The 27585-nt window shown below is 55.1% G+C and overlaps 1 protein-coding gene across 1 annotated transcript in view; it reads left to right on the forward strand.

Annotated features, from left to right (window-relative positions):
* Window positions 1-3280: 3280 nt before the first annotated feature.
* RUNX3 (RUNX family transcription factor 3) overlaps window positions 3281-27585 on the forward strand; it is a 60111-nt gene continuing 35806 nt past the window's right edge. Inside the window, exon 1 of the mRNA XM_049617780.1 lies at window positions 3281-3974. Coding sequence (XP_049473737.1) covers window positions 3917-3974 — 58 coding nt within the window. The 5' untranslated portion in view covers window positions 3281-3916. The remainder of the gene's footprint in view (window positions 3975-27585) is intronic.

The following is a 27585-nucleotide window of genomic DNA, read 5'->3' on the forward strand; positions in this document are numbered from 1 at the left end:
TCTTGGGGCTCCTCACCGTCAGTGTTTGGCTCCTCGGCTCTTCCATCACCTGTGTCGCCAGCGACCCCCGAATTAACTTTCCTCTGTTTCCAGTACTCAAAGTGGCTTCTGTTTTTCCGATGGGACCCTCACTGGCAGCGATGCGAAGTCATCGACAATATGATGCAAAGCAGGAGCGTCTCTTTCTAGGAAACTAGGCTGAATACCTCGGAAAGACTTGGTGAAGGCAAGGTGCTAAGAATACATCGAATTTGGGGGCGCCTGGGTGGCTCAAGCGTCCGACCTCAGGTCAGGATCTCACGGTTTGTGAGTTCGAGCCCCGCGTCGGGCTCTGGGCTGACGGCTCAGAGCCTGGAGCCTGCTTTGGATTCTGTGTCTCCTTCTCTCTCTGCCCCTCCCCAACTTGGGCTTTGTCTCTCTATGCCTCTCAAAAAATAAGCAGGCATAAAAAATAAAAATAGAAAAAAAATTTTTTAAAGAATACATTGAATTTGGCATGGGTGGGACGTTGTGAAAGATTGGGGGGGAAACAGCAAAATCTAGATGCTCCTGGGTGCCGATGGCTTCGTATGCATCTGTACATCCCCATTCTTTAAAGAAGAAATTGTAGGAGATGCCTTCTGGACTGGCGTCAGCCAGAACAGGAGGAAGACCGTCGAACGCGCGGAGGAAACCCAGCTGTCCGCTGCACGCCAAGGGAGTGCGCAGTCTGAGCTAAAAGGAGGGAACTCCAGAAACTGAGAAACTGTGTGCCAGGCACACTCACAGTATTTTCTCATTTAATCTTCTCTGCAATTGCAAGTAGGTACTGCAGTTGGCCCCGTGTCACAGGCCAGGAAGCAGGCTCGGAAAAATAAAGCCGCTCGCCCACAATCTCGCGGCGTCAGGAATATCCCAAAGTCAGGTTCCGGGAATGTTCTTTCTGCTTCCCCAGCGGCCTCCAGAGGTTCGTTCAGTCTGGCACATGCTTCTGAGGGCCACGCGGAGATTCTAAGCCTCTCGAGGGCAGGACCAAGCGCGGTACCCGGCGTGTGCTTGCTGCATTGTCGCAGGGACGCGTTAAACCACCCCCCCGTGCGGAGGTGCCCCTGGGCCCGACACAGCCTCCTGGGCCTCCTCCCATTCCTGGGCCCGGGCTCAGCTTTCCGGGGAAGGGGAAGTCCCTCGGGGTGACCAAGTTAGAGGTATTATAGGGGGACTCACTTTTACACGTGGAAAAAAACAGCAAAGCGTGTAGGGTGGGATGACAGAAACCGGAGGTGGTGCTGGTATGTCAGAAAGAGCTCCCGGGCTGGGAAGCAGGGGGCCAGGGTTCCACTGACTCACTGGGTGAACTTGGCTGAGTCTCTGCCCCTCCGGGGACCTCAGTTTCCACTTCGGTTAAAGAGGGTCTTTCCTGCCGTGTCTGTCTCTTGGTCTATTTCACAACGCGGCAGACTCCAAAACGCTCCAAATGTAACCAGGAGGCCAGGGCCCCTTGTGTGCTCCTGACTCAAGTAGCCCTGCCCAGGCCAGGCCAGCTGGTGGGTTTCCAGTGGGGGCAGTCTGCCCTCCGATGTGACTGAGGCCTCTTTACCTGGGCCTACTCATAACAGACCCCAAATTACGTCACGGAGACTCTGGCAAGGAAATGTTTACGGTGTCCTCACCCAGTCGCCTGTCCCTCCGAGAAATGTGTTATCCCCATTTGATAGGGAAGGAAACTGAGGCCCAGAGCGGGGAGATGACTCGCCCCAGGCCTTGCAGCTGGGATTCAGCAGAGCTGAGGGTGGAACTCAAATCTGACTCGAGAGCCCTGTGGCTTTCACCATAAACCTGCTTCCTCCCTGGAGAAATGACAACCCATCACCGACTCTGCCACCGCCAACTCGCCATTGAGGAACAGAAGACTGAGCCTTCACAGGGTTCCAAATGAGGCACAGGCAGTGAGTCTCCGAGGGCGGCCTGCTCCCTAGTGACCAGCCTGGCTGTGGGCGGAAACAGGTCTCCGTGGGACCTTGGACAAGCCTCTCCTCTCTCTAGATGCCCGCCCTGGTCTGTGTCAGCCTAGACACTCCCGTGAGTCCGAGGATGGTTGCTGGGGCCCAGCTCCACGCTCAGGCTCCCTGAGAGGGACCAGGGGCCAGTGCCCGGGCTTCTGAGTCTCAGGACTGAGTTTAGAGGGCGCTGCAGGGTGCTGTGTGCTACTATGGCTGAGGCCCAGGCTCATAAACCGGACACTGGGTTCTAATCCCACTACAATACTCTGGGGCCTTGCACGAGCTGACTTCAACATCCTACGCCTCAGTGTCTGACCTATGCAATGGGCGAGTACAGCTTGCAAGGGAAATGGTGAAAGCCACCACCCTCCCCCCCCCCCCCCCCCCCCCACACACACACACACACACACACACACACACACACACCTGAGGACACAGAAGTGTAGAAGTGAATCATTTCCCATGTCTTTTCTACTTCAGAATCCCTTGAACCCCCTGGGCCACAAAGGATTCAAAAAGTGCCCTGATTAAGGGCCACGGGGTGGGGCGGGGCGGGGCCAGCCCTGGAGGCCGGAAAGCCCAGGCACATTAGGCTGCAACAGAGAACCCCAAGGATGTGAAAGCGGGCAAAATGAGCAAAGGGCTTTGAATGCCAAGCTCAGGGGCTCAGAACCCGAGCCCTGCTGAGGGCTCCTTGGCCTGGACGGGCCCCCCACCGCCAGCTTTCACAAGGGAGGCCTCGGCGTGCAGGCTGCGCTGGGGTGTGAGCCCTGGTGAGGCCAGTCCACGAATTTCCCTGTGTATTAATCCCACGTCCCATAAAATCCCCCTCCAGTGCCACACATGTGGATGCTTCTCCCCGGCAACGGTGGCGGTGGACCGTGGCAGGGCGTCAGCCGCAGCCCAGGGGCTGGGTGGCGCGGAGGAGAGCCCTGCCACCCGCCGGTGGGTCTGGGGAGGGCCCTCGGGCCTCCGGGCCCGCCCAGGCCAACACTGGCCTTAATTAAAAATGAGTCTCCTGCAGGATCCAAACCACCGCCCGGCCACCCCCTCCAACTGCTTTCGGTTCTGCTCCTGGGCCGCGTGCTGAGGCCAGCCCCACAAATAAAAGCCATCACTTTTTTTTTTTTTCCTCTCTCTCTCTTTCTCTTTCTCTCCCTCTTTTTTTTTTTTTCTTTTTTTCCAAAAAGAGAGAGAGGCAGCCACAAGATCTTCTAAGAGGCCGTGACATCACAGCCCAGGTGACCACAGCCCAGCCAATGGGCCAAGGCCGCGAGCTGGCTTCTTGTATCCTGTGAGCTGAGGTTGGGTTGACACTGTGAAGGCCTGGTCCCTCAACCACAGAACCACAAGGCCAGGCCCTCAGCCGCCTTCAGGGCCCTGCGCGGGAGCTGGTTGGCTCCCGGTCCTCCCCACCCCCGGGCCGCCCTCGCACCCACTGGAGCCTGGGCTCTGTCGGGGGTGAGCCTCATTCATTCATTCCCCGTGGCGCTGATGCTGGGCCTGGCTCTGCTCTCCCTGCCCTACATGCTTCTCCGCCCTGGCTGCCGAAGGCCCCTTCCCGCCATCTAATGATACACTCTGCATACGCTTCTGTTGAAAATTTGTGGCTAGACATTCCTGTGGGACCGGGAATCCAAATTCTTGGGTACAAACAGAAACTTACTTTCCTTGGGGATTTTTTTCTCTCTCTCTCTCTCTCTCTCTCTCGCTCACACACACACTCTCGCGTTCTTTCCTTTTTTCTTTTTCGTAGCAATAGGGGGGGAAAAAGAGACAAAACAAAACAAAACAAAACAAAAAACAAACAAAAAGCGACACCACCCCCCCCCTTTTATTTTCAAAAGTAGCCAGGAAAAAATAAAACAACAGCCAACCAAGTCAATCCCAACCCGACCCCCTGAAGGTCTGATTTCTCGCCTTCCTCAGAGAGGGGCATGGCTTCGAACAGCATCTTCGATTCCTTCCCGACCTACTCGCCAACCTTCATCCGCGGTGAGTAACGATTGCCCAGGGCCCTGGGCTGAGCCTTTCGGGTGGGGAGCTGTGGCCAGGCCCCGGACCGCGTCCCTCCACCGAACACCCTGGCTGCCTTCAAGGGCACGGCCTGCCTACCGAAATCCGCTGACTCTTGAAAGCCTGAGGTGGGAAGAGGGGTTGGTGGCCTCCGTGGTCTCCTGGAGTGGACTTCTGTGGGACTTTTCTCCTCAGTTGGTGGGGACAGCAAGCGGTAGGGGAAATGGATACCACAAGACCTCAAAGGCCGACCTCGAAGGGTCCTGGGGTGGAGAGGACATGGAGGGAGTGCCTGTGACCTGAGGCTTCTTGCCTCACTGACGGGGGCCCCTGGCCCACCTGGAGACCTTGGACCCTCCCCCTGAGCTCAGGCAGACGCGGGCTCTGGGGCACACTCAGGCCTCCCAGAGCCAGACCAGCTTCTGTCAAGAGCCATGGATCTAAAGATCTTTCTGAGGACTTCTCCAGTGCTTTCCAAGTCATCCCGGACTGAGGGAAGCAGAGGGAAGAGACGGCTACGGGCTTTTGTCGAGAGCTTGCATAGCTCCGGGGCGCGCTGAAACTGGCTAAGTGTCGGGGGGCGGGGGGAGCAGGACTGGGGAAGGTTTATAATCTTGGTCACAGAGGAGAAGAAAGTGTTTCTGGCTGGATTTGCCTCTATTCGTGGCCTAGAGTGAGTGACCCAGAGGTTTGGGCTGTGTCCTTCAAAAAAGATAGGGTTCCAGGATCCCCCACTTGGGACCGCTGATGGAGGCTAGGGTTCAGGGGGAGACTTTTCTTGCCTCTGTCCGGCTCGTAGGGCTGATGCGCCATGGTCTCAGGCCACCCCCTGCTGCCTTCCCCCACCCCCCGCCAACCCCCAGCAGGAGTCCAGATGGGGCTGTGGCACCTGAGACTGGGGGTCCAGTGGCCCTGAGCCTGCGTCCCAGGTCAGTGGCTACCTTGCCCAGTGGCCTTAGGCAAGTAACTTAACCTCTCTGTTGTGACCCCTCCGGTTGGGACATTCCGATCGTCTGAGGCTGTGGATGGGCCGTGCAGGAGGGCAGTGCCTCTGGGTGACTCACGGAGACGGGGTCTCCTCCAGAAAAGAGAGAGGAGCTGCGTGGGGTCTGCGACTCCAAGGTTCAGGGGGCTGGGGTTGCCTTTTCTCAGCTGAGGTGGTCAACTGGGATACCGAAGTTGGTCTGACTGTCTGTCTGCCTTTCTGCCCACCGGCCTGTCCCACTGCTGGCTAACGGAGTGACTCAGAGACCGTCCCTGGGCGGCCAGCTCCGGGCAGGGACTGAGGCACATTTGGGTGCTTATCGTTTAAAGGTTTCTGCAAGGGCTTGTCTGAGGTGGGACCCCTTCCTCCTCCCTAGAGAGAGGCTGAGGCCGGCTGCATGGCTGCAGATGGGGACGGAGTCGTGGCGGGGGGAGGAGGGGCCGCCACCTCTGAGGCGGATACACTCCGGCCAAACCTGGTTGTGGCTGGTGACAAGCAGCAGCCTCAGGTCTGGGAGCTGACAGCCTTCCTTCAAACTGCTCCTATTATAACGCAATCCCCCTTTGTAGTCCTCGGAGCTAATTAAAGGCAGTCTGTGGCAAGAAAATAAGAGTTTATAAAAACCATTTGCTGGGTCTTTGTAATCAGTGCTTCTCCCTCCATGAGCAAGATGGAGGGCTGCAGAGTTTAAAACGAAGCAATCTGGGGAGACGAGATGAAGGGACCTGCCACCGAAGATGGGCTCCTGACGCCGTGGAGCCCGAGAGAGAGAGGGTAGCCGGCAGCAAGGAGCGGGAGGGAGAGGAGAGCTGGCGGCTTTGGGCCCCACGTGCGCCCACAGACAGGATTCCTGACGGACAGGGACACAGATGTGCTTTGTAAGACAGGGTCCGCGGGGAGGGCTCGAGGTCTGGGGCCCGAGGCGTCCGTCCACACTCTCTGACCGACCCCTTCTCTCCTGCCCAGCTCCATTTCCCACATTCCGTTTACGGCACGCTTACTTTGGGGGCTCCGTCTCCCCCAATCTGCCACTTCTGTCCCCAGAGACATCCAACCTCTGGGCCGTAAAGTCCCGGGCTCCATACTGCCCCACGTGGGGTCCTTAAAGTCACAGATCTTTCTGGGGTCTCAGGAAGCCTATAGACTCCTTCTCAGAATCACATTTTTTAAGTGCAGGAAACCAAACCTGTGGAAAATACGGTTATCAAACGACAAAAAACCAAGGGGTGAGGTCTCTGTCGTGACACGCTGCGTGAAAAGACCTCAGGAGGCCCAGGAGCCGCCACAACCCAGTGGCTGAGCGGAAACATTATTTCTGGATAATCTGGGACGGGCCCCGAGGAGACAGAAGCACACCTAGGATTTCCACTGGCGACAAAATCACGGTGGAAATAGAGGCTGAATTTTAGTTAGAGATTCATGAAAGGAAGGATGTCACGTGTTCCCCACCCCAGTCTACAGATGTCCTGAATTCCGTGCAAAAGCAGAACTCCAGGCCTCGGGCCCCGGTCCCTCAGCGGCTCTCAGGACGTCTCCACCCCTGGGGAGCCTTGGAACACGTGGATTCCCAGTTCCCAAACTCACCTCAGTTCACTCTGGAGAAGAGGCTGGGGAAGAGGGTGGAGAGACGTTCGGTTCCCACCCTGAAGTAGCGGGGGAGGAGGAAAGCAGAGGGCAATGCTCAACTCGAAAGGCTGGCAGGCTGCTGGCAGAATTCCAGGCACCAGGACGGAAGGCGTGAGAGGCCTCCTGGGGTGGCCCCTGCACCCTCCGCAAGTCTCCGTCCTTCTCCCTCCTCGTCTGCCGGGACTAGACCCGGACACAGGGTATTTATTCTTCTCTTTGGCAAACGGAGACCCTGAGACCTAACTCTGACTCAGACGTACCGTGCATCTATGGGCAAGTCCCTTCCTCTCTTCGGGCCTCGGTTTCCCCATCTGACAAACGCAGGCGATGGCTCTGAGGATGCCCAAGGGCCCATCTGCAGCTCCACTGAAGGCCAGGGCCCTTGTGCTAAACGGCGCATGAGGCCCTTCTCTGGGGCACCCCCCTGGCAGCACACCCCTAAACGGCACCCTCACAGGCAAAAGCGCTCCCCTCAGGACACTGAAGGAGGGGAGCCTTCTGGGGAGGAAACTGGAGGAAATGAGCCTGAATTGCCACATGCGGGATTTAGGAGACCCTGGGGAGGCAGGGGTTCTCGTTTATCCGGTAATTCTGCAAAAGCCTATCAGGGAGTAGAGGGCACAGCCCAGATTCAAGCTCAGGCTGTGGACCCTGACTCTGCCCTTCCTTCGCTAACTCCGCATCCGGGGACAAGTCACCTCACCTCTCTGTACCTGTCTCCCCGTCAGTAAAATGGGGGTGATGATTATATGCCAACCTCACGGGGCTCTGGAGAGTATTAGACGAACAGGGCGCCTAGCCCGGGCGACACGCCCCACAAACATCTTCGTTCTTATAATTTCCACGAGCCTGGCCTTGGGCTGGGATCTTGGACACAAGGGTGACTGGGTCAGATTCTCTGTCCTTGAAGAGCTCAAGGTCCGGTGTGGAAAGAGATGAGTAAGCTGAAAATTGCACTGGGGTGTGGGTGATCCATGTTATAAGGGGGAAAGAACGGAAGTCTAGAAGTTTAAAGAGGGTACTAACCCAGCTGGGGGAACAGAGAGCAATTTCTCTGGAGAACTTCAGACATTCAGGCTGGGTCTGGCTGGGTCTTGCGGGGTGAAGAGGTGACAAGGGGGGAAAAGGCATCCCCCAGAGAGAGAACGGCCTGGGGCAAAGGTGTGGAGACAGGACTGAGACGACTCTGGGCGCCCCCGCCCCCGGGATGGCGGGAGCCGGCGGAAGCATTGAGGTGGATGGACGGCAGGTCTGTCGGGCCTCCAGTCTGGCCAAGGTTCTCGAAGCCGCGGTTGGGTGGGCAGTTGACTCGCAGCTCCTCCCCCCGAAGACGCCCGGGAGAAATGGAAAACGGCCTCTTGGGCATGAGGCAGGGCTGCGTGGAGGCGGAGGGTGGACAAGGTGGCACTGGGCAAATCGGGCCCGGATGGTCTGACTCAGAGGTCACCGGACAGGGAGGAAGCTGCCCAGACCAGAGAGGTCAGTCACCGTCCTTTCCTAAGCTCTGGGCAGTGGCCAACAACAGGGGACTCTCCTGGGTTTTGCCCTGAAAGTCCCCAATCCCAGGCACCTCAAGACAGTTGGTCACCCTCAGCGGTGTGCCCATGGCAGCCTCCCCCTCCCTCCCCAGCCCTGGGAGATGAACGGACTGACCAGACCGACCGCCAGCTATCCTGCGTCCACTATGGTGCTTAGCTGGCGCCACGTCTGCTGGGCCCCTTTGACGGTGGCTCCCGGGGCTGCCCTGCACACACCCGTCTCCCCAGACCACCCTGTCTGTCCCAAGTGCCCCCCGGGGAGACATTCCTGGGAGCCCCCCACCAGCCACAGGGTCTGGGCGGGCATGAGCCAGCCCCACACAGTGGGACTGTGTGTCCAGGCCTCACCCACGCCCGCTATGGCAGCTGGCGGCCCCCAGCGGCCCCACTGGTCACATAGAGGGCCCATTGACGCTTCGGCCTTGAGGTGGCCGCATCAAAGCCGAGGCTTGCTTGGTTACCTGAGCGAGTAGGGGAGTTTACGGAGGGGAGTGGAGCTGGGAGAAGGATGCCCCTGAGCAACAGGGCCTGAAAACCTGACCCTCCAGAAGGTTCTGAGAGGCAGGGGAGAGCAGCCTCCACGGATCCCAGCCTTGACTCTGAGCCAGTCCAGACTGCTCGATAGGTGGGGAAACTGAGGCCTGGGCTCAGGGTTTGGCTGGGCGGGAGGAACGGGCAGCAGATACGCCCGTCCTTACTCCCGGCCCCTGAGATGCCTCCTCGGCAGACCCTTTCTCAAATCCACCACCCAGCGTGTGCCCCCCCCCCGCCCCGGGAGCTGGGGAGTCTCACCCAATCTTCAAAACTGAGCTCAAACACCCCCTCTGCCAGGAGTCTTCCCCGGGACCACCTGCAACCACCCAGGAGCCCTGGCCTCCCAGGGCCAGCCCTGGTGCCCAGCTTGGTGCTGAGTATCCCGCCGACCTGGTAGAAATAAGAAGAAGGGAAGAGGGAGGTGGAAGGAAGAGCTTTAGCCCCTCCATGGAGCCCAGGCCCTCTGTCATTGGCCTTGAAAGAGCACCTTCCAAAGGCAGCCCTCCCCCCAATCCCAAGCAAGGAGGGGCTCTGGGAATTGTGGGACTAGCATGGGAGTAAGACCCCGTCATACCTCGGGAAGTCGCGAGAACCCAAAACAGTGAGCCCGTGCAGGATACATTGGAGCTGGCAGATGGAGAGTGCCACCTCCTGATTATACAGAAGGGGAAACTGAGGCCCAAAGAGGGGTCTGGCCTGGGTAAGGTCCAATTCAGCAACAAGAAACCAAGTTTTCTTGCCCACCCAGCGACAAACCTTCCACCCTGCACATAGTTGAGGAGTCAGGCCGACCGGGTTTAAGCGGTTTTGTAGCCAACATGTTGATTCACCTGTTTGAGTCTCAGTTTCCTCCTCTGTGAGATGGGTCTGGGAGCACTGCCCTCCAAGGGTGCTTTCCAAGAGCGAATGGGGCCTGTCCCGCAGCCCCGTGCTGGCCCGCGTGCAGCAAGGGCTCACTCAGCGGTCTGTCTCCTGCTGGGCATGGGCCACTCGGCTGGGCCTCCAATCCCATCATTTGCCACAGCAGATATCCCCGCGTCTGGTTTTCTCAGTGCCAGAGAGGGGTAAGCACGGAAGAGGCTGTAGGGGGACCATGAGACCCCTTGCCAATGGCCCTCTGGGAGGGTGGCAGAAAAGAAGGCGTTCAATGGGGACAAGGCAACATAAACTGTGGTTACAAGCCCAGGCTGCAGCCTCTCGAGGCTTGCCTTAGACAAAGCGTTGCTCCTCTCTGAGCCCAGTTTCCCCATCTTTAGAATGGGGAGAACAAACAGTAGCCAATTCAAAGCTTGTTGGATGGGTTCAACGAGGATATATATTACGTGCTTAACGCAGGGTCAAGTGCAGAGGGTTAGTGCAGAGTCAAGCCCTCCATAAATGCTGGAAATTATGGCTATTTAATGTTTCCCTCCTCCCGGGGGAAGTTCCTGTCTGATTCTGAGCGGGATAGGCAAAGTGAGAAAGTTGCCTCTCTCTCCTCTGGCCTCCCCCTGGGGTGCCTTCCCGGGCCTTCCCCTGTCCCCTCCAGGCCTTGGGAGTGTCCTGCCCCACTCTTACCCACCCCACCCCCCACTTGTCGAGAAGGACCACCCAGCGTTTCTTGCTAAATAGGTGGAGAGAAGGGAGAATGGATGGACCAGGGATTGAATGAACCAAGGCTGACCAGCCTGGGAGGTTTCCAGTGGCCCCCTCACTTCCCCCTTTACCGTCTGGCTCATTCTTTGAAATGCTTGTTGGTGGGAGCCTGGGCACTCCCGTCCGATCAGCACCGCAGCGTGATGGTTTAGGTTCCTCTTTGGGGTTTTCTTTCGCGTCTGGGAAAAGTGTTTTTGGCAAAAGGTTCAGACTTACATGTGGGCGGAAAGGGTGGATGCCCATAACTTATGATTTGCAGAGGTGACCAAAGTCTCCCCCCCCCTTTAAAACGTCCTGCATTGCGTGATATGGTGACTGAAATCCCACTCAGCCCCTCTGGGGTGCCCATCCGGGACCCCGTAGCCATGACCCTTTAGCATCAGTGAGTCCAACTGGTCTGCTCATCTCTGTTCAGAGGAAAAGGTGGCTGGGTGCAGAGCCAGCAGAAGGTATTAAGGGAAGAGGAAACTTGGGGGCGTTCCAATGAAAAAGAGGGCAAAAGGAATGGGGGTGAGGAGGAGAGGAAAGGTCCGTTTTCTCCATGCCCTCACCTGAGTGCTCCATGGCTAAGCACCGACACCCCCATAGCCCTGGGAAGTGCCCCCCACTCTGAGGCTTCCCCTGAGTCATCCCTCAGCAGACCTGAGTCCTGCCCCTGCCCACGGAGGAAGCAGGGGCAGGAGGTTAGACCCGCTGAAGCCCCTCACACAGCTCTGGACACTCTCATGTCTCAGGAAGATGTGTCAGAGCCAGGATGGTGGGAATGAGGAGCCCCTTGTTAGCGTTGGTGGGGGACCCAAAGGAGAGCCTGTTTCCCCCCTAAAAAGCCGCCGTATACCTTCCCGAAGGGGAAGGGAAGCCACCCCTGAGAATAAGACTTTAGAAAAAAGACTGGAAGGAAAACACTACAATGTCATAGTCAATGCTACATGGTGCACTTATGGCGGGGAGCCTTTGTTACTAACCCTTTGGGTGACTGAGCGTTTTCTAAACCTTTAAACACTGAGCTGGGCCTCCTGCCAGCCTACACACCACAGTGTGGGGCCAGCCTGCTCCTGCCCAGCCTGGGCCCCGCTGGCCACCCCTCCTCTCTCTTCTTCTTGCCAAATCACCGCGTCTGTCATCCTCCTCCAGGACCCAGCCCTGTCAGGCTGTGAAGGAAGGGTCTGCCCTGGGCCGGGCAGAGCCACGCATACAGCAGGTGCTCAGGAAACGCTTGTGTGGCCTGTGTTGTGGCCCTCATGGGGAGACCGTTTTCCCGGAATGCCCAGGACTTGGGAAGTAATGGGGACCAGTTGGTGCTATTAACCTTCTGGTGGACATTTATTAAACATCGACTGCATGCACGCCACACACTGTTCTGGGAAATGGGGATACAGGAACAGACAAAAGGCAAAGATACCCACCCTCCCGGAGCCGATGTTTTAGTGACGAGTGGAAAGAGTTCACCTCTGGAAAATGCCCCAGGGAGTTAGGCCAGCACCCCTCGGCCTGTGCCCTTCTTATCTATGTGGAGCCTCAGCCTTCCAGGACTTCCATAAATGCTCCCATGACCCCACTAGATATTCATCACAGGATCTTCACCTCCGTGGCGGAAATGAATAAACAAACAGACTCGGTGATGGTGTGACCCGCGGAAAGTAATATTTAGGAGGAGGAAGGCAGTGAGGAAGGGACACAGGAACCACACTTCTTGATGACTTATGGTGTGCCAGGCTCTGTGCGCGGTTCCTTTCCAAGAATACCTCATTTCACTTCATCTCTACCACAATCCATGTAGCAGGGGGTTATTGGTATTATCCCCACTTTACAGATGGGGAAACTGGGGCTCAGCAAAGGGACGGGACTCACCCAAGGTCATGCAGCTAGTAGCTGGTGAAGCCCAGATACGTGTCATCATCTGTCTGACATCAGAGCCAGCCCAACAAAGCTCTTCCTTCTACCTGGCAGATGTCTCTTCTTCTTTAAGGCCTGGCCTCACCACCTCCACGGAGCCCTCCCTGACACCTCCAGGCAAAGTGATTCATATTCTCCTCTACGCAACCAGTGCAATTCCTTCTCAAATGCTTCCAGAAGGCTTCACAGAAAGGGTAGAGTCTGAGGTGGGTAGGTCTGGAAAGGAAGGAACATCAGTGGTCCAGGCAGAATTAACAGTGCTGGCTAAGGGACGGAGAAAGACTACATATAAAGAGTTTCTTAGAGATGGGAGAGCTTGGGGGTCTTGAGGAGAGGCTGAGGGAGAAAAGGCTGGAGAGGAGGCGGGCCTAGAGGTTGGGCATGGCCTTCAAGGCGGGGAGTCCAGGCAGGATCCGAGTTGGGCAGTGATGTGGGACAAGGCATCCCATGATGCACCAGGCCGCCTCTGAAATAGGCCAGTGCAAACGTGCGCCTTGAGCGCGTGTATGTGTGTGAACAGAGACCACAGGGGCCCTCCCGCACCCACTTGCAAACCCTATTTTTATCACTCCCTAGACATACATCCGAGCCACCGAAGCACTCTTGTTCTCAGGCACGTAGAGGGCTCCATGGGGGTGCACATCTCTGGTCTGATGAGGACAAGGGCGACGGCGCAGAGCAGTCAAAACGCAACCCATCCCAGGGAGAATCCCGGCACCCAAGGCAGCGACACAGTTTGCAGGGCTTGTACAAAAAATCACTGGGAGTTTCAGGATGGCAACCGCGGGACATTACACCAAGTGTGGGGCTCTTCTAAGCAAAGCACCCTGAGCGGCTGCACGGATGGCATGTGGTAATGCCAGCTCTGCCTAGAACGGCCCCGGGCCGGAGGGGCCCAGGGCCCGAGAAGAAACCTCTGTCTCCTTCCCTTGACTTGTGCAGGCTTCCATTCTTCATAGAGTCCATAATTTATTTTTATTATTATTTTTTTAACGTTTATTTTGGAGAAAGAGAGAGACAGAGCACGAGAAGGGGAGGGGCAGAGAGCGAGGGAGACACAGAATCCGAAGCAGGCTCCAGGCTCCGAGCTGTCAGCACAGAGCCCGATGCGGGGCTCGAACCCACGAACCGCAAGATCACGACCTGAGCCCAAGTCAGACATTAACCCACTGAGCCACTCAGGCGCCCGCATGAGTCCATAATTTAAAAAATAATAATAATAAATTAAGCTGGGGTAAGATCAGAGCTTAAAGATTTTAGAAGCACCAAGAACATTAGGGAAACTACAGATCCATCAGAAACTCTGTGTTTTATATTATAGAAATCCTAAAGGATCTAGGAAATTTAAAAAGAAAGTCTAATCTCAACACCCAGAGAAAACCACTATCATTCGATCTATTTACTTTCAGACTATTTCCCCCCATTTTTAGTATTTGCCTCTGGAGTCTCTCTTCCCTTTATGGGTGAGGCCATACAGAGACATAAACGTATCCGGGAACCTCATCAAGAATGTTAAGAATCATTATGCATATACGTCGGGATTCTAGGAAGAGGCTAGAGTGGCTCCGTCCAACAGAACTTTCTGTGATGACGGAAATGTTCTATGTCTGTGCTGCTCAATGCTGTAGCCCCTCGCTGCATGGGACTATGTGGACTTTCTCTTTTTCCAACTCAAAGTGTTTAAAAAGTCTTACACACAGCCAGCACGGGTTGCTTTTGTAATCAGAAAAAAAAAAAAAAAAAAACGCTAAAGATTTTAAGTTTGCGATACGTTCAGTGTATAGGGGGAAAAAACACTTTAGATTTTTAAAAGCATGTCACTGGGGAAGATTGATCCTGGCAGAATGAGATCTATTTTTGTTTTTCCTATCAATGCTCATAAAAAGAATGTGGGGTTTAGAATCAGAACCTGTGGGTCTGTCTCCCGGATCTGCCACTTACTGTCTGTGTGGCCACTTAACCTCCCTGAACCTCAAGTTCCTCATCTGTAAGATGGGGATATTGACGCTACTGACCTCCCCAGGCTGCTGTGGGGACTGAATCAGACAGTGAAGGTGAGTGCACAGGGGACCAGCGAAGCGAGGGAAGAGCTTCGGTGCAGACGATTTCTGCAGGGGTTGGGTAACCACGCATCTCTGTGAGGGGCATTACTCATCCGTCTCGCTCCGCTCTGTCTGCCATTTCCTAGAAACCAGGAAATGAGGGGGGTATCTCCCACCGTGTGTTCGGCAGATGTTGTCAGGTGTCGAGCAGAAATAAAGGGGCTCTGTGACCAAACCAGACTGGGGAAGGCTGTATCAAACAAGGTCCAGCCGAGTATTTTGCTGAAGGACTTTTCAGAGCCTTTAATATGCTGATGAACCTAGGCTCCTCCTGGGGCTAGTGTGCTGAGGCACCCACTTTGGGAAAAGCTGCTCTAGCAAGAGCCTTTAAACCTACCGTGTCTATAGGCACTGGGGGGGGGGGGGGGGTGTCAGGGAATTCTTTTTTTCAAGGAGAGAGGAAATTGTCGAAGACTTGAAACAGCAATTAGCTGGGTGCTCAATACAAAAAGGAAAAGTACAAAATTGGCATTGATCAAGGTGTAATTGTCTAGGAAACCCAATTATAACAACTCAACTCTTAAGTAGTTATACTTTAGCAGCAAACTCTTACATACAGCTCTCACTAATGCCTCTGTGAATCCTCACAACCGTATTAGACAAATGCTATTAAGTCAGTTTTATAGAAGAGGAAACTGAAGACCAGAGAGGTTAAACCACCTGCCCAAGGCCACCCAGCTGGGGTTCCACCCCAGGCAGCCCGCGTCTGGAGAGCCTGTGCACCTTACCACGGCACAGCAGCTCTGAGTTAATCGAGGTCTTCTCGGGCTGAGGAACATTCCTTCACTTGCACTGGTCCCCTTCCTGGGAAGAGCTGCCAGCACCAGGCCTGGCCGATGCGAGCCAGCTCCGTCCCTTTTTTGCTGGGTGAGTCATCGCCTTCCCTGGGCTTCAGCTCTCTCATCTGAGAGATGGACCAGTTGACATTTGAGGACCAAAGAGGGGAGGTTGGTAAGGCACCGTGCACGGTCCACTCAGAAGGCACTTGATGTACGGTGGCCCTCTCTCTCACCAGGGCACAGATGGGGAAACTGAGGCCCAGGGAGGTCAAGGAAGGACACGGCCAAAGAGGAGCTTGCAAACACTCCAGAAAGCCAGGCCGAAATCCCATGGCTGGCCCAGGTCCACATGTGGTACAAACAAAGGGCTTCTTTCTTCTCTGGCCGGGGCCCGTGCTATCCTTCTCGTAACAGCACCGTGAGCACTTTGGTGAGGGCGCCTCCCTCTGGGTTCCTCTCCTAAGCGGTCTCTCCCACCGAGTGCGGATTCTGTTTGGCCCAGCGTCATGCCCAAGCCTACTGGCCTGGGCATCTTGCAGAAGTCCCCCGAAATTCCCCTCTCGGGTGCCCCATGTGGGGTGCGGGACACACAGACATGCCTCTGCCCCTGGTTAGGGACCCCCGGGTTTGCCTGGTGATACATCTTTCTGCCTGAGTCACCTCTGAAGTTGACTGTGCCAGTGCTGGGCTCCACACTTTATATACATCACTGCTAATGTTCACAACCTTGCGAGGTGAACATTTTCATCTGCGTTTTGCAGGGGAGGAAACTGAGGCCTAGAGAAATGAAGTCACTGGCTCGAGTTCACATAATTTATAAGCGGTAGAGCTGGGGTTCAAACCCAGCCTCTGCCCGCCCCTCCCGCAGGCACAGCCCAGTGCACGAGAGGCGGTTCCTGAATACATTTGCTCACCTACACACCCCACACCTTCCCTGCACCTCTGCATGTCAGGGGCTCTGTTGCTGGGGTGGGAGTTGGGCGGTTGACCCTCACATCTGAGCTGGGTCCCTCCCTCAGGCAGGGCCAGCTTCTTAGACTGTGACCTATGGGGTGGCACAAAGCTCCAAGTTCAGTAGGGGACCCCACACTTGGGTTACTGCCCTGCAGCCGCCATCTTGAAATTCTTAATTTTATCTTTGCCTTTATGCTTTGTAAGTGAAGTAGGAAGAGACAGAGGAGAATGCGGGGACAGAGGTGGGCTCAGTCCTGCCCCCCCCCCCCCGCCGCCACAGGCAGGGCTGGGCATGATTGCGGGCATGGGGAGGACAGGTGCCCATGACCCATACACCAAGGTTTGGGGTGGGGGCCCGGATGTCTATGAGGGTCTGCACGCACCCCACGGTGGCCCCGTGTCCAAGGGGTACAACGTTAAGTACCAAATACCAATGCCACGACAAGTTAAGAGAGATCACGAAAGAAAGCTAAAAGCTTTGTTTTCCTGCTTTTTTTAAAAAAAATTTTTTTTAACGTTTTTTTATTATTTATTTTTGAGACAGGGAGAGACAGAGCATGAACAGGGGAGGGTCAGAGAGAGGGAGACACAGAATATGAAGCAGGCTCCAGGCTCTGAGCTGTCAGCACAGAGCCCGACGCGGGGCTAGAACTCACGGACCGCAAGATCATGACCTGAGCCGAAGTCGGCCGTCTAACCGACTGAGCCACCCAGGCGCCCCTGTTTTCCTGCTTTTTAAACAGGGGCTCTGTATCTTTGTTTTGCACTGAGTGCACAGATTGGGTATTGTGGCAATCAGTCAAGCACAAGAGGGGACCTGGGCTTCTACGCCCTCCCTTGCCAGACCAGGCCCCACGCCAACACCCAGCACCTTGCCCCAGGGAAGCTTGGCCCAGAATAGTGGGCCGGAAGTGGTGGGTGGGCTCCTGATGGCCTCCCTGCCCACGTGAACAATGAGTTGATCAGACAGGCACCTGACCTGGGCTTTTAAATATATCATGGCTGACGAAAAGCTCATAGAAGCCCCTTTTGCCTGGGGGAGGCAGGACTATGGCTCAGCCAGCGACAACCAGAGCTTGCAATCAAGCTGTGGTCAAGATTGGACCTCAGTCTGTGACCATTTAGGGGGCTCAGATTACGGCCTTATCTGTCTTGTTCACAGCTGAGTTAGGTCTAGTTCATAGGATGTGCTCAGGAAATACAACTGGAAGGATAAATGGGGAAACACAGTCTGCTCAGAGAGCCGAGCCCTGGACCCTGAGAAGATCTGCACTTTTCCAATTAGCCAGCCGGGTCATGATCTCGCAGCTCGTGAGTTCGAGCCCCGCGTCGAGCTCTGTGCTGACAGCTCAGAGCTTGGAGCCTGTGTCGAATTCTGTGCCTCTCTCTTTCTCTGCCCCGCCCCCGTTCATGCTCTGTCTGTCCCCTCTCTCTCTCTCAAAAATAAATAAACATTAAAAAAAAAATTTCTTTTTAGTTAGCCAGGCCTGGAATCTTAGCTCTGCCCTCACTCCCTAAAGCTAGTTACCCTCCCTTCCGCTCAGTTTCTTCATCCGCACAATGGGGAGAAATGACAGTTCAGAGAACTTACTAAGACAGTATTTAAAGTGCTCAGCTCCACCAGCAGCCCATGTGAAACGCTCAGCTGGGAGAATTAATATGATTACATCAAGAAGCCTGCAGACGTCTACCTCCTCAAAGATGCCCGGAGGATTCGCTCCGGCTCTAAGATTTCAGGCTTCAACATTTTTTGAATGGTTTTCTATATTTTCCAATTTGTTCCAGTGTCCTTGTAGGATGGTTGACAGTGATGCAACTCGGGTTTGCACTTCGAGGATCCACCTCTACATGGATCTTTCCCCCCAGAAATACGGTGCTGTAAGAGCATTTTCCCTTAGGATTTTCGTAATAACGTTTTCTTTTCTCTAGCTTTACTTGATTATATAGGATACATGTGACACGCAAGAAACGTGTTCGTTGACGGCTTATGTTATTGGTGCGGCTTCCAGGCAACAGTAGCTAAGGGTTGGGGGCGTCCAAATCCATATGCAGAGTCTTGGCTGCACGGGGGTCAGCGCCCCTAACCCTCACACGGCTCAAGGGGCCAAAACTAATTGTGTCACAGGGCCAGGGGTGGGTTGGGTGAGGGATTCAATTCATGCTGTGTATTAACAGAGGGTTTTAAATAGACAGTAAATGAAAGGAGGTGAGTCGGAGTCAGCATCTGTCGAGCACCCACGGGGATCCCAGCCTCTGGAAGCCCTGAGAGCATCTGGGCCCTGTGCCCTCCCGGGCATGCACCCCTGCCCTGCGTGCGCCCCTCCCCCACACACACTCGGCCTTCAAGTCGGACCGGCCCCGGCGAGGGGTTCTGGGTAGGATCTGTCGGGGCGGGTGCGGCCTCTGCCACAGCTCGGCAAGGCCCCACCTCCGCCTTAGGCCCCCACGCCTGTGTGCCAGCGACCCCCACACTCGCCCCACCCCCACCGTGCGCCTATGAACACGCACATGCTCACGCGGGCAAACACACATCCGAGGCTACACCCATTGCAACAGACACCGGACTTTTCAGGAACCCCTGCCTGCGGGGACCGTGGGACACCTGGTGATGTGGTCTGACGGAGGCCGCAGGGGGAAGCTGCTTTACCCCCCCCTACCCAGGCTGGTCCTGCTTCTCTGACCTGGAAATCCCTCCTCTTCCTGGGGGGTCCCCAGCACCTGCCACTGGCCCCTGTCCACTGGGCTGGAGCTTGAGGGAGGAGGCCTCCCAGGAACCCAGGACTGATGGGACAGAGTACAGGCCCCGGCCCAGAACAAATTTGCTCAGCTGGGAGAGGCCTCAGAGATGCCTACAGGGCACCCATCATCTGACAGGGCGGAGAAACTGAGGCCGGGAGAAGGAGGGGCTGCCCAGGGTCCCCAGAAAGGTGGCAGTGGAGGAGACGGCCTGGCCCAGTGGAAGCCCACAGCAGGGATGGCAGTGAGGAAGACAGGCTCTGGGTTTCGGCGTCCCCCCCTCCCCCCACATGTCACCGGGGCCACGTGGGGACCCTCCAGCTCCAGCAGTCTGATCTTCTGGGAGCTCTGGAAGGCTTCAGGGAGCTCCTGGTGAAGTCCACACAGCTCCCTGGGTGGTGGGGGAAGAGGATGCAAATAGGAAGGGGCCCTAGGGACCTGGGTTAACCCCCTGAACTCATTTCTGGCCTCTTCTTCCTGTGGGGTCAGTTAAAAAATAGCCTCCCATCTGCCGGGGCTGGGGGAGGGGGGGTGCAGCCAGGCTCCATCTGGGGCTGTCAGGTCCCCCTAGCCCAGCCTGGTACTCAGACCTGCCCACTCCAACACCGCCCGCCGCTTGTCCCCGCCCAAGACCAGGCTCGGCTGTCTGTGGCAAAGTGACCCATCTGACAGAGTTTTTCTCCCTCTGACTCAGCAGCGAGTATCACTACCACTCTGCTGAAGCAGCCTAAAGCCCAGGGGGCTGTCATCTGAGTCTCTGCCTACCCATTTTACAGATGGAGAGGCTGAGGCACAGAGGAGTCCGGACATAGGGCAGGATCTGGCCACCAGCTTTTAGGCCAAAGCCCTGTCCATGCTTCCCGGGGATGCCGGACTGTGCCCCCCTTATAGAGCAGGCAGCTGGTATGGTGGGACAGGGTATTTGCACCCCCAGACTACAAAGCCCACAATTCCCTAGAGCAGCATTGGTGGTCTACATGGGTGTGGCCCCCGGAGGGTGGGACAGTCAGCCTCACGTGAGGTCAGGCTGACCTGAGGTGGCTCCCAGGGGCCCTGTTTCCCTGCTCTGGGACCTCAGCCAAGCCACTTAGTTCTCAGACCCTCAGTCTGAGATCCGTAAGATGGGAGCATCCCTGCCCCGGACAGTGATCGTGAGGACGAGATGCACAAGGCCTGGGACATGGTGATGGTGAGCTCAGGTAGCAAATTATTCACAAGTAAGATGTCTGCCCGGGCCTGAGGTCACGAGCACCCTCAGCCTCTTGTCATCTGTGAGGCTATTCTGGTTGGAACCGAGGATCTGGGGTGGAAACCATAAGCCTTCAACCATCATGTGGACAGATGGCTGGATAAATGGGCATTTTTCAGCCCAGTGCGACTGGCTGGCTCAGAACTGGTCCTAAGGGAGGAATCTGGGACGGACTGAGACGCGTATACCAGGGTGTTCCCGGCAGTGTCTTCATGACAAATGCAGAAACACCCTAAAGGGCCGGCCCCGAGGGAGCACTATGGTGGTCCGTCTGGGGAAGGTGGGGGGGGGGGGGCGGTAATCTTCACACTCCTACCCCGTGTTCCCATATGCCCGACAGCACAGACGCGTCCCCTGCCATCGGGGATAGGACTTCACAAGGGGCGCGGGAAACTCGCACAGTATGTTGGCGCATTTCAAAAGCAGGTTGAAAACAGCATGCACTCTGCGTTCCCAGTGTTAAAAAGGAAAAGAAGGAGGAGGGGAAGAGAGAAGAAATTAAATCTATACATACAGTAGGAGTACCAGAAGGCTAAAAACCAAAAGGCTAACAATTGTCCTGGGTGGCAGGATTATGGGTGGTTTTAATTTTCTTCTTCATAATTTTATTATTTTCCAATTTTTCTTTAATGAATGTGTATTATTCTCATAATCAAAAAGAAATGTGTTTTAAGAGACGGGGTGGGGGATTAAAGATTGTTGTCCTTTCGTAGACTCTAAAACTGAGGCCCAGTGTGAAAAAGATACTTATTCACTTACTCGTTCATTCATTCATTCATTCATGCTCAATGCTTCTAGACACCTCCCTAGAGCCAGGCTCTAAGCTCCACAGCCAAAGAGCTGAAAGCTCTGACCTCAGGGAGGTCACAGTCTGGGGGAGTAAAGGACGCAATGGCAAGTCCTTACGATGCATTCAGACAAGGGGCCACAGAGTAATGAAGAGAGAGAGGCTGAGTCATCCTGGGAGCATCAGAGATGGTCTCATAACAAAGGGAAATTACTACAGGGCTTTGGTGCATAAGCAAGTGTTCTGAGGTCCCAGATCAGGGGACGGTACCCCTTGAAAAGGCATCATGGGCTATTAGAGAGGACCTACTGTGCGCAGGGAGGTGTGTCCGGAGACGAAGCTAGAATGTTCTGCAAGCCAGGTTCTTCAAGGGCTTTGAATTGCCTGACTGTGCCACTCAGCGGTCATGTGACTCTGAGAAAGTTGCCAAACCTTCTGGACCTCAGTCTTCTCACCTGGAAAATGGGCTAATGACCTCACAGGAGTTACTATAAGAAGCAACCGAGGAAACAATGCGCTCCGAACGGCACCCGCTGTGTAAGCAGGGTCATAACACGGTTTGCTTTGATTATTTGCTATTATTCACGCTTTATCCAGGAGGTGTTCTGGAACCCAAAAGGAGTTTTAGGCTGGAAATTAATGTCCATTCATTCATGTACGTACTTCATTCATTCGATAGATGTTTATGGAGACGCTCGTATGTATCCAAACACTTTTTTAGGCAGTGGGGATAAAGTTGCCAGACCAAATACAGGACCCCCAGATCATTTGAGTTTTCAGACAAATAAGTAATCGCAATATCGGGGACCACTTTATACTAAAAAAAAAAAAAAAAAAAAGTGTGTGTCGTTGATCCGAAATTCAACTTAACTGAAAGTTCTGTATTTTTATTTGCTTAAACTTGGCAACTCTAACCGGGAATGCAACACCAAGTTAAAAAACAAAAACCTTCCCCTCCTGGACTTGACATTCTACAGGGGAAAAGAGACCATTCATGAGGAGAGGTATAATTTATCAGGTGATGATAAATGTGCTGAAGAAGTATAAATCAAGAAATAGGGATGAATTGGTTTCCTAGTGAGGCTATGACAAATTACTACAAATTTCGGAGCTTAAAACGACATGCATATATTATCTTATGGTTCGGGGCGAGGGTCAGAAGTCCTATGTGAGTCTCACCGGGTTGGAATCAAGGTATCGGCAGGGCCGTGTTTCTTTCTGGAAGCTATGGGAGACTCTATCTCCTCGCCGTGTTCCGCTTCTCCAGGCCACTCACTTTCCTTGGATGGTAGCCCCTGTCAATTGTCCATATCACATCATCCTCTGACTGGTCTCTCCTGCTTCCTTCTTTTACTTCCACAATATAGATATATTGATACATCGAGCTCACCCAGGGAATCCAGAACTGGCTCCCCATCTCAAAGCCCTTAACCTTCATCACGTCAGCAAAGTCCCTTTTGCCACATAAGGGAGCATATTCATAGATGATAGGCGTTGGGATGTGGCCATCTTTGGGGGTCATTATTCTGCCCTTGTTGAAACACAGGGGCTCAGAGAAGGCTGTTCACAGAGTGCGGCAGGGACCCGAATGAGGCGGCGAGTGGAGCCATACAGACAGAATGTTCAGGGCTCTTCTGGGAGAGGGAAACATATGTGCAAAGGCTCTACAGTGGGGGTATGACTGGTATTTAAGGACCAGCAAGGAAGCTAGTGTGGCTGGATACGGGGAGGGAGAGAGCAAAAGGAGATGAAGACAGAGAGATGGAAGGGGGAGGGGGGGCTGGTCATGCAGAACTCATAGAGCTAATTGGTGACGCCCCTCCCCTCTCCTGGCCCTCAACTCCCCAAACCCTGTCTGTAATTGCCATCCTGTGCTGCTGAGCTGACGGTCACTCCAAGAGTACTCCCATCAAAGGCCAAACTCCTCCCAGAGGTATTGCAAGATTAGAAGGAAGAAGGTTTCCCTGCAACATGAGGGATTCAGGTTAGATGTTTAAAAGAGCTTCCCGTGTGCTAGCGGGAAACCATCAGTTTCTACCAGAAAGGTTGGTAACACGTGAGAGACTAGGTCTTGACTGAGGGTCGGGGGCGTCAGTGCCCCAGAGACCCTACATTCAGGGGCCAGCCAAGCCCCCAAGATGACTTAGAGGAGATGGCCACTGGCCATCCTGTGACCTCAGGAAGGCACGTCCCCTCCCCAGACCTGTTTCTCCAATGCAGGGCAGTTGGACTTAAGCATCTTCAAGGCTCTCCCAGTGTGGACCCGCTGTGATTCGCACACCCTAGGAGTCTCCGATTCTAGGGATCGTATATTCTGGGACAGAAACCTTGTAACTGTGTGACCGCAGACAGGTTACCTAACCCTGCTGAGCCCCAGTCTCTGCACCGGAAGTGGGGAAGGTCGCCGGGCCCACCTCCTAGGGTGGGGTGATGGGGACTGTGCTAAGCACACAGGGAGCGCCCAATAAACGTGAGCTCCAGTGACAAGGATTCTAACATTGTCGGTCTCAGAGCCTCAAGTCTGCGACCCCGTGTCCAGGAGCCTGAGATTTGCTGGCTGTGGGATTGCAAGTCTCCAGACCAACCCCCCCCCCAAAACTGCCAGCGTGCCCCCGACGCCCTGGCCTCCCCCACGTGCTGGGTGGCATGCCTACCCCACAACCACATGAAAAGCCATTCCCCCAGGGTGTCCCCACACCTGGGAAAACCGGCAGCCTGCCCGGCGCTGGCCCCGCCTGGTGGCCAGAACACCGGGCAAGATCAATGAAGCCGGGCTCCCAGTGCAGACACCTTGTTCCAATCAGGGCTGGGCGCCTTCCGCTCCGGACCCCCGCCCAGCCCCAAGCTGCCACCCCTCCCGGGCCCTGTCCAGCAGCCCACGTTTCTAGCCCCGTGACCCCTGAGACACGGTGCCCACGGCCTGACTCCCCTGCGGCCCGCCCAGACCTGGACGTTGACGAGCAAGCTGGGCAGTGGGGCAGACGGAGGGGCACCGGCCAGGGATGGAATCAATCCATACAAACCCCTCCCATCTCCAGCCTCAGTTGCCTCAACTGCACACAGGGTACTTAAATTCACCCCATCTGGGTTCTCGGGGCCATTGTGGGAAAAGCAACAGAGACAGAAGGCAGAAAATGTCTTAGAAACCGTGGACATGCCCGGTAGAGAGGAGGGGTGCGAAAGCAGGGGGTGGGGGGGGCGGGGAAACAGTTCTCCCCTCCTCCGTCTGGGTCCTTCTCTCAGCCTCCAGGTCTCGGCTCAGAGGTCACCTCCTCCGAGACACCTGCGCTAACCACCCTGTCTAAATATCGGTGACCACCTCCTTGCCCTACCACCCCCCCCCCACCCAGTCACTCTCTGTTCCTTTGTCCTCATCTGTTTTCTCCAACATTGCAAGACACTATCAAATACGGCACGTCTGTTTATTTACCTCCGTGTTTATCTTCTGCCCTCCCAGCTGGAATCAAAGCTGCATGGAGCCCCCATGCCTGTCTCGTCCATAGCGGTGTCCCTGGCACCTAAACGAACCACTGGCACATGGACTATAGATGCTCACCGAGTGTTTGCTGACCAAACGAATCTAGTGCCTTCTCCCCATCTGTTTCTTATTTTTCTGCTTCTTTTCCATCCCAGCCACCCCCCATCGAGTGCAGGGCTCCCCGAGGACAGGACTGGCAACATTTTTGCCGTGTTCCTAGGGATGGGGCCAGGCCTCTGTGACCTAAAGGAACTTCACATCATCGAGCCCATCCCTGATTGAACTGAGCCTCAAAGATGGGGCAGTAAGAGGGCCCAGCCCCTACCTTAGGTCTGAGCACCTTCTATGATCCCCTTCCAGAAGCCCCCTCAGGTACGGCCAGAGACACACAGGTGATGAACATCACACTCTTGCCAGTGACAAATGCATGCCAACAGCAAATGACAAAGAGTGCCCAGTGTCTGAGCCTGTGGCCCAGACATGCCAGGCAGGGATTTATGAGCCTGCTCGGGCCTCTATTTTGCTCTGCCCACATCCTCAACACCTCCGCAAGGGCAGATCTCCCTGGCCGCACCCCCAACCCCAGCCATCCAGCCCTGCTGGCCTTTGGCCTCTGGGGGTCATCTGTGGACCCTGGGCCACAGCTCTGTCTTGCTTTCATGGCGTCTGTGGTCTCCACGCAGCCACACGGGCAGCAAAGCTGCCTGGGTGCAACGTTCAGCTCTCCCCTTTACCCACATTGTGAACTGGAGCAAGTTCCCAAATTTCCTGTGCCTCAGTTTTTCCAGCGTTATAACGAGGATGATGACAGGGGGCCTCACACATCAGGTGGTCATGAGAATCAAATGAAATGATACATGACAAGTATAGACAGCGTTACTATTATAATTGAGGGGACCGGGCCCTGGGGTGAAGCTCCTGGGGTGAGCAAAGTGCAGTTTCAGCATCAAGAGATCTTGGTTCGAATCCCAGCTCTGCCCCTTCCTGACTGGATCCAGGAGAGTCACTCGGTGAAATTCAGTTCCCCACCCATAAAGTAGGCCCAACGACACATATCTGAAGGACTACTGATAAGATTTAAGGAGCTCAGTAGGGAGCATGCTCAGCAGGGTCTGGGTACCCAGCAATGCCCCACATGGGGGTGTTGCCATAATGAGGATGCCTTTAAGGGCCACCAGATCATTCGGCTGAGACTGAGCTGGTAGACAGGACGATCTGCTTGAAACAGTGGTCTTGCCAATAATAAATACTCCCCAGCTTTGATGTACTGTGGGCAGTTTTGCAACGGTACACAAATTTAAGCATTTCTGTCCGTTTTCATTTTAGAGCTCTGGGCAGGGGGAGGGGGGACCTTTTTCTATTTTTCTATCTCTTGCTTTTCTTTTAAAATATTTTATTGTAAAATATAGTAACAGAAGAGTATATAAAATATAAATATTGTTTAAAGAATAATAATGAAACAGACATCCAGGTACCCTTAGCTGTGGCTTCCGGACCTGGGCACTTAAGGCGCCTGAGAGGTTGAGAAGGGCGAGACAAAGGCTGGGCCCTCCAAAGGCTGGTGCAGGGGAGGGCTGGGCCAGCAGGCAGGGGCTTCAGATCAGCTCCAGCTGCCAGTGAGCATCCTATGTGACCTTGAGCAAGCCTCTGACCTCTCCTGGACCGCGGTATCCCCAGAACTGTCATAGATTAATAAGGAATTCTAGAACATTGAAGATGGACAGTCTTCCTGAGGATCAAGTGCGGTCCAGTGCACTTATCTCCCGGATGCCCAGAGGGGGAAGGGACATGTCTGGGGTCACCCACCAAGAAATAAGGGGATGGCTCCCCTGGAGCCAGCAGCCAGGTCCATGAGTCTTGGGCTTAGCCCAAGTTATAGGACACGACTGCCTTTAGGCCTCCCGCAGCTCCAGTTTTCTAGGATTCGTTGAAGACGGGGACGCCTTTGAGTTTATCAAGATACAAGGTGCAACTCCTTCCCCAGCCAACGAGGGTGGCAGAGGAAAACCGGAACACGAAAGAGTGGAGGAAGTTACTAAAGAGAACTTCTAACCGGTGAGGGGTAGTGGGAGTCCGGGACTCCTGCTACACGTCCCAGGCCAGACTCGAGGCAGCGACCCACAGAGAGCGCTAATAAATTCACAAGGGGAACAAACAACTATAAAACTGGGGCACACCGCCCCCTCCCCAGCCCCAGCCCAGTGGATCCAGGCCCCTGTCACTGTCGCACAGCGTGGTACTGGGTGCTCCGTTAGCCACCCTGTGTGCCGTGAGTACCTTCACTTCTCTGGCCTCCGTTACCCCTTCTGCTATTTGGAAACAAAAAAGCTTGACTGCGTGTGCCACCCTCCCCCACGGAGCGTGGTAAAGATAAAATATTGTGGAACGCAGGGTGGTGAAGACACTTGCTTTGGCACGAGAGGAACCAGATTCCAAACCCGGGCTTCCTTTGCCGTGGGGCAGCCTCTCTGAGCCTCAGTTTCCACATCTGCCAGGTTCACAAGATTGGTTGGAAGTTCGTCTCAGATAATGTCAGCAAAGTAGGTGTTAAAAAAACACTGCTCCCCGGGCCCAGGCCCAGGCCCGTGATAGGGGAGATGTTGTAATTGGCCGGAGGGGTGACTCGTGGGCAGGACCGGTTACATAATTTGGGGGGGGGGGGTGGCGGTCAGTGCAAAATGAAAATGCAGGCCCTTTGTTCAAAAAGTATCGAGAATGTAGGGGTGGTGACGGCAGAGCATGAGAGCAAGCATAGGACCCTTCTGCAAGCAGGCCGCTGTCCAACCCCATGGGGCGCAGGCCCAGGAAGCCAGCCCTGCCTGTGGGACGTCTAGGGCAGCTCAAACCCAGTTCAGGTGGAGGGGCTGAGGCCCTTCCACCGCGGCTGCCATTGCTGTGCCGAGGGCCACCGCCTCTCCCCAGGGCTGCAGCTGGGATCATGGCCGCTGGGCCCTGCCGCTCTCGGTGGCCACTGGAAGCAGCATAAAAGGCCAACTGTTCTCCACCGTTTTTATCTCATGCCATGCATACAGCACATAGTTGATTTCTTTCCGCAAAGGGCTGCGCTTTTTTTCTTTTCCAAGGGCGACGCTGGAAAGCCATGTGGCTTTTATTGCTGGCAGGAATGTCTGAGGCGTTCCTTCTCTACCACATGAAATGGAGCCGTAATCTTCATCTGCGTAAGGCCAAAGCCCCCGGTCTCCTCAGAGCCATCAGCCTCTGAGATTAATTAAGGCTTCACAAGGACTGACAGTCATTAGGACCTTTTTGGGGAGGTGGAAAATCCCTAAT

This window comes from Panthera uncia, assembly GCF_023721935.1.
Source record: "Panthera uncia isolate 11264 chromosome C1 unlocalized genomic scaffold, Puncia_PCG_1.0 HiC_scaffold_4, whole genome shotgun sequence".
Lineage (NCBI taxonomy): Eukaryota > Metazoa > Chordata > Mammalia > Carnivora > Felidae > Panthera > Panthera uncia.